Genomic DNA, 14,363 nt, shown 5'->3' on the forward strand with positions numbered 1-14,363 from the left:
TATGCATCATTTTTAAACCAAGATCACTGATGTCTTGATCAGACTATCAGGTAATGAGGTAAGATATAACAACGTTCCACCAGAACAACATCCCACAATAACATCATAAAAACAGTATGAGCGAATGTTACCTTTAACTATCTGGTAAGCTATGTTTGGATTGGCCGATTCAAAAGGTTAGCTGACGTGACCTACTGCGGTTTGTTAGCTAACCTTTAAAGCAATGTAACGCAATGTAAGTGTACTTAGACTGATGTAACTCAAAACAAGAAAACATAATGAACAACAAAACCATAACACAATAAACCATCACACAATAAACCATAACACAATAAAACCACAACACAACAGAGCCATAAATTACAACATAATAAAACTATAAATCATACCACAATAAAAAACATTAAATAACACAATAAAGAAATAAACCGTAACACAATAACACAATAACACCATAAACATTAACACAATAAAAACATAAACAATGACCAAATAAAACCATAAGTGATAACACAATAAATCATCACAAATCACACAAAACAATAACACCATCACATAATAACAGTAAAAAGTCAGGACACATCAACACTTTTGACAAGATCAACAAGCAGAGTCATACTTACAATGCCCTTGACATTTTCATCCTTCATGTCAACTCGGTTGACTCGCAGTATGTGATAACAGAAGTCCAGACACTCAAACCTCCGTTGTTGCCCTAGCAACATGATCAGCGTACATCCAGCCCAGTTCAGACCCTCACCAAACAGCTCTCTGGAACCCAGAAAACACAATCAACACACTGCTGCCAGTCCAAGGAACTGTACCTGCATTAACATGTACAGCACGGACACTACTTGGCAATATCATGTGTTAGGTCACTTCAGATTCCAAACCTTCCGCTCACCATTTGTGAAAACTGGTAAAAACAGAGAAAGATATCTGATTAAAGTTACTATACAATGATAATGTATCAATGCCAGTTGTCAGTGGCAACACAGCGAGTGGTTTAGCCATTAATTTTTTCCACTATGTTACTGGGAGGAAACTGTAAGTCAAGAATTGTTGTTTCATATTTGGGGATTATTCAGCACAATATTCTCTAAAAAGGCATCAACAGTAGAAAAATACCATCAATCTTAAAAGATATTAATGGTTGAATATCAAACTGCAACCTAAAATCTGGATTAATTTTCTTCTAATTATTATAATTTTATTTATTACTCTTTCTATAGGTTTTGAAAAAATGAAATCTCATAAAAGAAAGTGTTCATGTTTATGTCTTATATTTAAACACTTGACAAAAAGTCTGAGTGTTTCTTTTGCTGTTCAGCATATTAACATTACAGACAAGACCTAAATTTGAGATAATTACTTAATCTTTTAAATGTAATGGAAATTGACACTAAGAAATATCACCATAAATGACAAATTCTGAATCCAGAGTTTACAAGTCCACACTTACTCCACAGTGAATTCATTCTCCCCTACAGGCATACAGAACACAAACTGTACAGCTGACCATAGGCGATGGAACTCGGTGCACTTGTCGACGTTCATGACGCCGTTGACAGGAGGCATGCCATGCCATAAGGGTTCATTCAGGAAGGACTTGATGCGGTTCAGGACGACCTCAAACATGGACAGTCCGCAGCAGAGGCGCTCTCGTGTCAACAGGTCACCCTCCGCAGCAATGTCAGCTTGCTGTAAGCATCATTGAAGTAAATATAGGTCAAGGTCAGTGAAAGAATACAGTTAATACTTGCAGACTGTTTGTTTGGCCAAATTCTGATTGCTTAGGTTTTAAAAATTTGTCAATAAGCTTTAGCTCATTTCTAGGTTTTGTATCTTTTATTAGCTGGTCCACAAAACTCTATGCCCTAAAAGTCTATAAAGGTGAAGGAATTACATATTGCCAGGTCCATATTAGTACAGCAACTGACTATACTTGTGAAACCTTAATTCGTGGATATAAGAGAACTGCAACAAAAATCATATTGAAAATGGGTGATTTCATTCTGTATATGTACTGATTATTCCATTCATTGACACCACGAATTGAAAATGACTAATATTCCTTTAATGAATGAAAGGTTTGTTTACCAAAGCCATTTGTACTCATCAGTCACTTTTGTGCCCAGAAAAATGTGACGTCGCCTTGAATCATGGATTATGTAGTTGGTGACTTTATACCTCTATGTGCAACAGCTAACTGCAGTAAGTACAGACACCAAGGAAAACAGACACCGAAAAGTGAGAAAGCTGGAGCTAACGGTATCTTTTTAACTTCATATTTTGTACAAATAAAATTTGGAAATGCTGGTATTAGTGAACTTTGGCTATTTCTCTCAGTGCTGGATAATTAGATTTAGAGTAGCTATATGTAATGCAAATATTTGGAACATTTTTGCATGTACCTCAAAAGTACCGCTTCCTGACGTCATATACAAGCTAGCATGATAATTACTGCAATAAACGAATCAAGGTTATTCATGAATTTAGGTTATGGTTCTGTAATACATGAATGCCAGAAGATAACTGATTTTTTCATGTTTTTTGTTTCGTTAGAATGATCGAAAAATATTTAGTTATCATTATGTTTGGTTTTTCTAAGAAAAACATCTCTATTAGACGACAGACATTACATCTGTGTAATGGCTGTGCTATTTCTATAACATGCGACTGCTCCAATACAAAGCCTCTCAGACTTAGTTACTGTTCAGGGACAGACTATAACCATGAGGCAAGAGATGTTTGTCAGCAAGATATTATTGAGAATTTGCATTTGATCACTGTAAACTAAACCTAAATCATCATGTTCTTTGACACAAAATTCTTTTTCACTTTGCTATCGTCTCAGCGAAATACCAGTTGAGCTGCAAGTCTCGGACAGCAACATTTCTAAAATGCACTCACACTCAGGATCATCTTTAGGATTACACCTTGCTATCCAAACAATTCCTAAGTGTAACCAAAATGTCTGGATAAACATGGTTTGACTGAACATGGTATCTGTGGTGACAAGATTACTTAACTGTCATGGCACGTTACAATAATTATTTCTGTACGGTTATTAGAGTGTGATGGATGTACAGAGTGTATATGGTAAGTAGTGATGTGGTGAAGACAGGCAAAGTGACAATATCTGACCGTCTGGTTCCCCAGTTTCTTGATGACTGACACGATCTGCAGTGCCGCATACTTCTTCTCCAGCTGCTTCATTGCTTGTTTCAGCTCCTCATCACGATTCTTCCGATTTTCTGCATCTGTAAAACCAGTAGTAGTGGCATGGGTGATTGTGAAAATGAGTTTGTGAGTGATACTGTGTATGAATCATTTTAGGCAAGGAATGGTTAGCAAATGAATATCACCTACTTTTTAACTGAGGGTTGGTGATTACTCCCCTTTTGGAAACTCCCCATGAATTACTAAACATGGCTTACCTTTGACATGGATGAACGGTTTGGGAATGATGTTCTGGAACGGAGCTGCATGCTTCAAGTCACACACTTCCTCCTGGGTCTGTGACAGAAGGTGAGATCAGCTTAGTCAGAAGGCTCAATGCTGACAAGAATCGTCTTTTAATCATCTTTTACAATTTAAATTCGTGACCTTTAGTCTTGGCTGATGCAGTTGCGCAGTGCATCAAATATGCTCTAGGATATAACAGGATTCTCATCCACAATTGCATATAAATACATCATACACCATTGTAAAATTTACTAATATAAAGTAAAAGATGTAACATTTTGCTTCATGAAAATTAAGTTCACACATTTAGACATTTCATAAAACTGTCATTATGCCACAAACATCAAATGTGCGGAAATACTTCTGCCCATATCCCCACTTACATTTCATTCTGGTCAAATCATATCACCTGAACATATATTCCACAACTGATAAGACACATACAACTTCTAAACATGCCAAACAAGGAAATATTTTCTAATCGTTAAAATTTAGATGGGATACAAGCAAGAGTCTTACCAAAGTAATAATCCTAGGAGGCCGACACTGGGTGAATGAATTTAGTCTGCAATACTCTACTGGTATCTTGTACGCGTACATCTGCGTTTCTATTCAGCGTGTCTCTATGAGGCACACAGACAGTTGTCAACACCATGACACTTTCTGTGACAGACTACTGCTATAACTTACCAGTGCCTGTTCCACCAGCAGTGTGAACAGAATGGCATTGCCCATCTCCCTGAAGCTCTGGAACACCTCCGTCCTCAAGTCAGGATACTGAATGAGGTCTGTCAGCTGGGCCTGGTAGTACCCCATCACACCTGTGGGATTCACAGATGCTCAGTCAACTCATAACAATAGGCAAGTAACACTTTGAATATATGTCCATGGTTACTTGTGATCATAAATGGGGTTCATTATGTGTGTGTGTTGTGTTGTGTGTATGTGTGAGTGTGAGTGTTGTGTTGTGGTGTAGTGTGTTGTGTTGTGGTGTAGTGTGTTGTGTTGTGTTGTGTTGTGTTGTGTTGTGTTGTGTTGTGTTGTGTTGTGTTGTGGTGTGGTGTGGTGTGGTGTGGTGTGGTGTGGTGTGGTGTGGTGTGGTGTGGTGTGGTGTGTCGCTGCAGATCTATCTATTCTAAGCTGGATTCCCAACAGAGATTTGAAGCACTGGTTACTTACGAAGCCCTCAACAGTTTTGAGCAGTTCTTCAATGACGACTGCAATGCCCTGAGTGAGTGTAAACATGTGGGTGGTGGTGTGTGGTTGCAGGCGAGGGGGGAGGGGTCTGGTCACCAAAGACCTGAAGACTCTTAGTCTGAGGAACCCTTATTAAGTCAAATATTGACATGTCACACACTTAAACTCTTTCATTTGACCTGCTTCACTACATCTAAGTTCATTTCATACTCGACTGGGTCTGCAATTTTTTAGAATATTTCAGTCTCAGGTTCCTTGAAAAGGGACAATTATTTGCTGGACCTCTAGAGATCTAGACACAGTATAACAGATTACATTCATGCACGAAGGAAAGGAAAGTACCTGGAGATCCATAGTCGTATCTGAGCAACTTGCAGCTCTCCGGCATCACTCGCATCAAAGTCCGCACATACTCCATCGTTGTCTCCTTCAGCTGTTCAACACAACATATCACATCTTTATCTCAAAAACCGTTAAGGACAACAAATGTTTGCAACAAGGCTTCAGAAAGCCAACGTTGGTTTCTATAACCTGGGCCTGGTAGTACCCTCTCAGTCATATAACATGATATCCTAGATAGTTCCGAGTATATACTATATCACCATCCATATATGTGGTATAACCTGGACATTGCTAAGGATCAGGTGCAAAATCACAGAAATATGTAAATGTTGTTTAACAAGACGTTCACATACACTGAGTAAGTGAGAATGGTTTCACAAAATTTAGCAATATTCCAGCTTTATCACAGCAGCAAAGACCAGAAATGGGTTTACTCATTTTATCCATGTAGGGAATCAAACCCCGGTTTTTGTCATGAATGTTTTCACTACTAAGCTACCTAGCTGCCCCTGTAAGCAACCTAGTCACAAAGACTGACCATCCATTTCATTTAGTTGCCTCTTACATACAGCATGTGTCGCTGCAGATCTATCTATTCTAAGCTGGATTCCCAACAGAGATTTGAAGCACTGGTTACTTACGAAGCCCTCAACAGTTTTGAGCAGTTCTTCAATGACGACTGCAATGCCCTGGTAGCCGAGGAGTCGGCAGATTGCCCTGAAGTGTGGGGGACCGATGAACCCTGCATACAGGCTGTAGATGGTCGTGTAGGAGGTGTTAAGTACCTGGAAATACAACACACTGTGAATAAATAGAACCTTTGTGTAACCTCTTTCAGTGGCATTTTAGAAGTCAAGACATACAATATTGAGCAAATCTTATGGATACAAGAATCTGCATCGAAATGTCGCACTCAAGTAATAAAAGAAGCTGGTATCCCTAATATTTTTTTTAGTATTAAACCTTAGTGTAGTGTGATATTACTCACAGCCCCATTTCAAAAAGAGACCTTAGCACTATGACTGTTGTAGGTCTATGTTAAGTAAGGGACTTACAATTGTTTGCTATGATAACTTTTGCAGAACAGGGACTACATTTTCGAAGCTCTCTTAGCGCCAAGACAGTCGTAAGCGCCATACATTAACATTAACTTAGCACGATCCTGTTAGTTTCCTCTTACAAACATGGGTTGCTGAACATCAATGCTAGCCCAATCTTCATGGATCACAGACCAATGACCAGACATACCACTGATCCACAGTCTGAACATTCATATATTTGGCGGCAGATTAATAGTAAGAAAGTTTCGAATTTTGGTCAACATGGTAAATGACTTTGCTTAATTCTGTTCAAACGCAATAATAATTTCTGATGATGCCATATATCCGTTTAATTCATAACAGTTGATCATTTCACGAAAGCATTTTCTGTGACAGATAACAGCAGCCCTCCTGTATGAAGAGACCTGACTGACCTTTGTCCCCCAGATGTAATACTGTGAAGGGTTGAGTGGCTTGTCCCGCTTGGCATCAGTCACAAATGGCAGCCGAGTCTTCACAAACCTGAAACACAAGCTCACATGTAAGTCCGGACCCCAATGATGGGATTGCCACAATATCCGAATGGTAGATAGCTGTAATGTATCTTCTTTACTTTGTAAACTTTATAACTATTGATTCATCAATCCAGTGCTTCACTCTCCGGACGTTAATTAACAGTAACACATCACCTTATAACACTTGGTTTTGCTTCATTCGGCCTTACATCAACAATATAAGCCACAACCAACACCTCCCCATACTGTCAGCCAAATGAGAGCTTATATGGATTCTATGATCAGTTATTTCGAGAGGGCTGGAGATGACAAGAACTTGGAGACTTTGATCAGCATGCGTGCAGATTGTCACTGGCAATTTCTTTCCACTGGGTAGCTCAAAAGTACTGCTAAGTAACTGATGTTCCACATGTATACAGCAAATACTTGGGATGATATTTCTCCTCAGATCTATACACCTCACTGTACAAAGGCTGAGGGCAATGGTCATATGAAACCTGTGGCACCACATCAGACTGGTTTTTACCAATCATGTGTGTTACACGTTATACGTCTCTCTGAATATGGTTTTAAGCCACTGTTAGAAATATTCCTGCAATATCATAGTTGGGTATATAAGAATTGGGCTTAACACACTGAACCCATGTTTGGAATAGACCCTCGTCTGAGTGTGACTTGCAAACACTTTCACCACTAGTCTATCCCGTGACCTTATAGGTCTCTGAACCTAAGCAGCAGACAACAGTTTACTATCCACAGCATTACAGTTTTAATTTCTGTGCTATTTTAGACACATTTATGTGTGGATCAAAATCATAACTTTGGGCACAAGCATAAGAAAACAACTTTTCAGTCAAAATGGTTGACATCTCTACAGGTTATACTGTGGACATGTTCTGTATGAACCCATATAGAGACAAACAGTCGGGGTGACCTCATTGTCATGTCCCACTGGGACGTACCTGTTTGTGGCTGCGTTGTAACAATAGTTTGGCAAGAAGTCATAGTTGAGTTCCCAGAAGACATGCAGAGTTATCCGCCCATAAGGAGCGGACACATTATGGTTTGCCTCACTCAACATGGCATCGAAGTCGTTGAGTACGACCAGCTCGGACAGGAGTTTATGACACAGACGGTTGACCTCTATCAAACCTTCTAGTTCCTGAAAAATACATGATACATAAAAGTGTCTGTGTACTGAATGAAAATTCTGTCATTTCAGTGTAGAACAAGTGGAGAACCTTGAGTTCAAGATAAGCAGATCCTGGCACAGGTAAGGAAAACAACCCTGAGATTATGGAATTGAAAACTGCATAATCCCAAGAGTCTTAATGTGAGGTGTCATAGGGCCTACAGTGGTGTGAAAATATCTAAACTGTAAATTTGGTCCTAGACAAGTTAACAGAAGATATTCATGAGTCCTAGACAAAGACGGGTATACTGACCCAAATTTTGTTTTCATTATAAGATGTGTCGGAACTGAAGACAATTTCTTCTGTTTACAACAATGTTACAAATCAAGCAATCAGATACTGTCATCTGTAACACACCATTGGTTACATTCGTGGAAATATCCTGAATCCTGCAACTCACCAGATCCCATGTTGGGACACCTCCTTGAGGAGTCGAAATAAGACAGACACAGGAAAATCCGTGTTTGTCTATTTAAGCTTTTGAGGAATCAGCGAGTACTGATGAATGCATGAATTAGTGTGCATGGTTTTATGATGCTTTTAACAATGTTTATCTCAGGGCTTACTACAAACAGGCTTTACATATTGTATCCATGTTGGGTATCATTGGTGCTAGTGAATGCTCTAATCTCGATGCTACCCAGTCTAAGTAAATTCATCTCAGTGTATTTCGTTACACTCCACCACTGAGTCCAACAAAACCTAGTAGAAGATCGCGTCAGGTAACCTTTGAGCAACCAATGACAGACCAATCAAATGCGAGACGATTAAATAGATTTAACCAATCAGACAACGGCTACTATTTAGGGACCGGAGGGACTTGCAAAATATTCAGGTCACCGACACAGATCTCTCCACAAACAAAAATCCACATATAACAGTTATTTGACCTGCAGTATATACGCTTTGGGGTTTCTGTTGTCATGGTTACCATTAGTTAATATTTCCGCAAGATAACATCCTTGAATATTGTCTAAAACACTATATTCAGCGACTGTTTACTCACTGTTGTCATGGCTGTACGTACGCCGTGTTCATAAGGTATGTGCGAATGTGCACTTTCGCAATTTGGTAAGCTGTGTTTTGATTGGTCAATCTCAAAGGTTACCTGACGCGACCTCTCTTAAGGTTTTGTAAGACTCATTGGTGGAGTGTAACGAAAAGTACTGAGGACAAGTTTACTTAGACTGGATGCTACCTCACTGTTCTCAAAACACATGAAATATCAACTGGATAATCTCTCTGTCCTGTGGTCTCACCATAACACCAGTGATGTCCTGGGATTCGAACCGTGAAATGGCAACATCCAAGGCCTTCTGTAGTGCAGCATTCAGTCGCTGACTCACTAGACGGTTCAAGTCAAATGAACGACCTAATATCTGTAAAAATAGGTGTCATAGTATTACTTATTTCAAAAGTCAGTGAACAAACATGCAAAAGAATAATCTAAAAGATAAAGACATGGTTTAAACATGAACTAAACACAACTTGTCCTCAAACACAAAACAGTTCTGAAATGTGCACTTGAGAGATATGTTTTGCAGTCAACAATATTTCCCTGTACTATGAGACTGTACTATTTCCAGGTACTATGAGTTGTATTCTACCCATGTTGGGATTTGAACCAGCAAGAAGCAAGAACTGCTGGGCTGTATGACAACAACAGACATGAATCCTCTTATCACTTTACCTGGACGTGTCTCTGTTTGAGCAGCGTTGAGTAGCGGTTTGCCACTGGGTAGAATATTTTGGCCCCTTGACTGGCACACTCGGCTCGGAACCGCTTGTCCAGCATAATGCTACAAGAATACAACCATGGTTAATAATAACAATATGTATATAATTCTGACTTCCATCACACAAAAGCAATGCTCAAAACGCTGATAAGTCACAATTCATATGTATAAGTAAATGCATGGATTTATGAAACAGTGTTGACAGAGGTTTGTTTTGAATCTGTTTCTGAAGAGTGGCAGAGTTGATACTAGTTTTAGATCATGAAGCAGAAAGTCTGAGAGGGTAGCAGCTACATACTGAAAGAACTTGGCACCAAACAATTTGAGTTTATAAGTAGGCATGGACTGGAGAAACTGATAATAGGAGCAGGTCCCATTTAGTGAATTGCCTGATAAGGAAAATCACGAAAGATTTGTCATTTACTTTGTATGAGCTCACTGGAGTATGAACATACATAGAGAGAAGGGAAAAATGAACATACAGAGAGAGAAGGGCAAACTGAACATTGAGGTTTGCATATATGTTGTTAATAATAACAGTACCACTAGAGATGAAAATAGTCATACCGGGGTAGTTTGTAAATTCTGTCACAGTGACAGTGCAATGTAATACATCTGCATCAAATACAGGGTGTCAAAATGGGATAGACATTGCAGGAGAGATGTGGAAAGCAGGTCATGAGCCTGTGCCGATTACAGGTGTTAGTCCTTAGTGGTACATCATTTGTAAGCAAATTAAAAATGAGTGGCAGCAGGACTTGACTATCGGTACATGAAGTCATGAGCCATGTTGATTAGACATTTGTTCATCAACTTTGCAACAACATTACTAAAAGACCAATCAATACTGGTTCAGATGTTGGTTCACCAACATTTCCATTCAGCATTTGAATATCTATTTAAATTATTTCCACTATCATAGAATGTAATTTTGACTCTAACTCAAACTGTTTCAAGCACTGAAGTAAGATGAAACATGATTGGTTGACGCTAATTATCCAATGAGAATTGTTGTTTGGTAGATATTACCAAGTTCACAATGGATTTCACACTAAAAGAAGCCAACGCTGAAAGTTAAATAAAATCTGATGTTTATATTTGTATGAAGATACAAATCGAAAATAATCAAATTGAGGGTCTAATATCGAAAATAATCAAACTGAGGGTCTAATATCGAAAATAATCAAATTGAGGGTCTAATATCGAAAATCAAATCGAGGTCTAGGTGAATAGTCACAGCCTTTCACAACAGTGACAAGACCATGCAGTGTTGTTTGATACTTTTGTATGCTGAAAGCTGTTACTATCAGTTTTTATCCATACAGTAGTTTGACAACAAGACTACCCCACTTACCCTTTAGACAGTTGTAGCTAAGCAAGCATACTAAAGTAGGGAACATGTAGAACCAGTACTCACCTTCCTGCAAGATGCTTGTAGTAGGCAAAGATCTGGTCACTCAGCTTGTACACAAACTGGTCAAAACACAGATTCACCTGGCCAAGAAACAGAGTATTAGCATTTCATAGTCACACATAATAAGATTTCACAATTTCAAAAGACATTCCCTTCTTTCTCTTAACATCTGTACAGATGGCTACATTTTTTCAGTTTTTAACTAATCCTCCATTGAGGCAAATTGAACTGCACATTATGAAAGAAATTTACCAAAAAACATACAAGTCCATACGTGACTTTGCCATATAAATTTGCGCCCATGTAAAGTGCAATATAATCTTTATGTAAACATGCACCAAAAGCATGTAAAAAGTGTTTACACTTGTGTCTGATTAACCCTTGCACTTTCACATAACAATATTCGAACACATGCAAACTTCCTGATTAGATGTGACAAGGAACTTATAATCTGCTTCCTCAAACATGGGACATTCATGTCACCTGCACAGTGTGCACTCTTGTGATAAGTAACTGGTCCCTGTGTCACTTACCTCAGCCTCCACCTCATCATACAGGTACTGCTTCCGGAACTTGGTCAGAGCGAAGTGTGCAGAGTCATTGTACAAGTCCAGGGGATACAGGATGTACCTGTACACGACATATCAGCCTAGTGAATCTTAAGCACAAACCTGCCACTTAAAACACTTCAGGTCGATATGTACTCATGCATGTACTATATGTAAACATGCTCAAAGCCCTATAAATATACTTCGGTCCAAGGAGTTTCATTTCGGCTCCCTTGGGAGTATGCAACATAAGTTGAGTGAGAACTCAAAGGTCAACAGTCAATGCATACTACCTTGATATTTCTCACTAACTGATTGATGTTCAGTTCACAATCTCTATGCACTGTAGCAATAGCCAGGGCCAATGTAACACACTGGTGTGCATTACGACAAAAAGAGCCAGTCGGTGAGTGGAAGAGTTACAATAGTCTACTCACTCCATCATGGAAGGTTCCTTGGTCTCCAGGATGTGATCGGTGAGAATCCAGGGCATCGACATCTCAATTGGGAACTACGCCACAAATATAAACATACTTAAACATTCCACTGAACATGACAGTAAATAATCCTGCGCTTACCAGGCAAAACGAACCTGTAGATGTACAACCACAAGGACTGGCATTACATCACATTCCACACCGATCTGCCAATTCTTCATGATTAACTGAAGTGATATACAGTATCTTCCTCCCTCTAGGAAATTAACTTACAAAACAAACCCCATCTTATAGATAAAACAATGCTGCAATTTTCCAAATCAGGCACAGGCTATAAAATCTCTAAGAATTCCCAGTCTGTAAGAGGGATCTTAAGGAAAGAAGAAAATGACAGAACTTACAGGATCATTACAAGAAATGTGAAGGCATATTGGAATAGGTAAGACATAGGGTTAAAAAAATGAACTTGAGCATCAACTTGAACCAATGTCCTGTTATATCTAAGGAGATGTCATTTCAAGTGTTCATCCACTTGTGGACTGACTGTAAATAAAGTTCCCTTGAGCACAGAGGATGAACCTGACCCACCTGTATTCTCTTGCCCATTGTCAGCTCCAAGAAGAACTCTCGGTACCATAGTTGGGACAAATCACAGCAGTTGAACAGGGACTCTGAAATCAACATTATATAATTAGGGTCATGTCTTCACAAGAAATGCAACACTTGGAAACTACTGATAACTGTATATTAACAAAGAGGAAGAATGGTGGTCAGGTGAATGCTCGCAATCGGTGATGAAAGTTTTTCAAAGGTTGAGAAGTAAGAGCACATTCAAATTGTATTATCAGCTCCCTGGGGAGAATACAACATAAACAAGATGTATGAGTATCATATTTTCCTTACTGGTGTTCATGTCTGCTGCACCTACCATTGAAGTTGAGCACATAGTTCCAGAAAAAGGAAGTCTTGTGGAAGCTGTCAATCGTCTGTAGGTGCTGGATGTCAATGTCCTTCCGCAGTGTCTTCTTGCCGCCACTCTTGTCTGCGATCAGTGACTCCAGCATGGTGCGTACCATGTACAGCTGTAAAACAACAGACATGAGGCGGTCAGTGAAAGAGACGAAATTATCAAAAGAAATTTCTACAGGGAGTTCATTCTGACTTCATACTACATCATGCATACAGTTTATGAATCACTACGAAAAGTTAAACAAAGTGTTCAAGAAATGGTAGCCATACCTGCCCTACATATGCCACCTGTCATACACACATGGAACAATAACAACACTTCCTAATTTATCTACTATTGCTAAAGCAGCTGATAGTCACTGAGGAAAGTGGCACAACGGTGACACCCAAAAGATTAAGCACATCAATAACCATGAACAAGATGAGTGAGTTTACTTTAAGGCAGCACTCAACAATAAATATAGCAGCGGACTGTAAATAATTGAGTCTGGTCCAGACAATCCAATGATCAACAGAATGAACATCAATCTGCACAATTGGGAACTGATGCTATGTGTCAACCAAGTCAGCAAGCCTGACCCTCCGATCCCGTTAGTCGCCTTTTGTGGCAAGCATAGGTTGCTGAAGACTTATTCTACCCCAGATCTTCACGTGTCTGAACAAGATGAATCATTTATTCAAGTCTGATATCAGATATTCAAGAAGTTTTTCCAGAACTTATGATATATCTATGTATTAAAGTTGCTGTGCTTAATATTACAACTCATACAACTACATAGTATCTAAGCATCACTGATGTTAGGGTTAATATCGCATCTCATGCAAGAACATGAGTTGAAACAGACCTTGCAATACATCAAAGTGTTTACCTGTGTGGTAGAGGGTCCCACATTCCTCCTGGGGACTTTGATGTGGAATCCATCATCCGGGTCCTTCTTTCCCCGCAAGGCGGGATCTTCCTGGGGCTCAACTCCCCTGAGCCAGTCAGCACACGTGTCTCTCACAGACATGATGATCCTGTCAATAAACACAGGACAACATATGACTCTCACAGAAACATCACAAAATGACTTCAAACATGTATCACAAATAGGACAAACTGTTATCAGACAGATTCATTTATTTTTTTGTCAGCCATATGGTGGCTGGCTGTAAATAATTGAGTCTGGTGGAGACAATCCAGTGATCCACAAAACTGGGACATGTGCATGTGATGATAAGGACGTGTCAACCAAGTCAGCAAGCTTGATAATCCGATGCCATAGGATCCTCTTCAAACACAGATCAAGTGCTGAAGACCAGTTCTAACCTGTATATTTGTGGGTCATTTTAAAGTGTTGTCTTTTTCAGTCCCAATCACAAGAACAGGATCATTTTATATATGTTTTACTTTCTGATACAAAACAACTTCATCTGTTACAGCAGCATAATGTCATACTGGTTCCATTTCAAAGACCCTGGTTCCTTCTTAACAAAACAAGTTTTAAGATCCTTCCAAGTAGGT

General features: G+C 39.2%; 1 protein-coding gene across 1 annotated transcript in view; it reads right to left on the bottom strand.

Moving 5' to 3' along the window:
• Positions 1 to 14,363, bottom strand: part of LOC137273931 (cytoplasmic FMR1-interacting protein-like) — a 40,473-nt gene that overhangs the window by 4,314 nt on the left and 21,796 nt on the right. Inside the window, exons 12-28 of the mRNA XM_067806838.1 lie at positions 13,729 to 13,876; positions 12,819 to 12,972; positions 12,479 to 12,561; positions 11,891 to 11,964; positions 11,439 to 11,535; positions 10,909 to 10,985; positions 9,446 to 9,554; positions 9,015 to 9,134; positions 7,525 to 7,724; positions 6,482 to 6,569; positions 5,649 to 5,792; positions 5,008 to 5,098; positions 4,159 to 4,289; positions 3,441 to 3,519; positions 3,148 to 3,263; positions 1,463 to 1,701; positions 624 to 771 (exon numbers count right to left, since the gene is read on the bottom strand). Coding sequence (XP_067662939.1) covers positions 624 to 771; positions 1,463 to 1,701; positions 3,148 to 3,263; positions 3,441 to 3,519; positions 4,159 to 4,289; positions 5,008 to 5,098; positions 5,649 to 5,792; positions 6,482 to 6,569; positions 7,525 to 7,724; positions 9,015 to 9,134; positions 9,446 to 9,554; positions 10,909 to 10,985; positions 11,439 to 11,535; positions 11,891 to 11,964; positions 12,479 to 12,561; positions 12,819 to 12,972; positions 13,729 to 13,876 — 2,098 coding nt within the window. The remainder of the gene's footprint in view (positions 1 to 623; positions 772 to 1,462; positions 1,702 to 3,147; positions 3,264 to 3,440; positions 3,520 to 4,158; positions 4,290 to 5,007; positions 5,099 to 5,648; positions 5,793 to 6,481; positions 6,570 to 7,524; positions 7,725 to 9,014; positions 9,135 to 9,445; positions 9,555 to 10,908; positions 10,986 to 11,438; positions 11,536 to 11,890; positions 11,965 to 12,478; positions 12,562 to 12,818; positions 12,973 to 13,728; positions 13,877 to 14,363) is intronic.

Source organism: Haliotis asinina, chromosome 2 (genome assembly GCF_037392515.1).
Source record: "Haliotis asinina isolate JCU_RB_2024 chromosome 2, JCU_Hal_asi_v2, whole genome shotgun sequence".
Lineage (NCBI taxonomy): Eukaryota > Metazoa > Mollusca > Gastropoda > Lepetellida > Haliotidae > Haliotis > Haliotis asinina.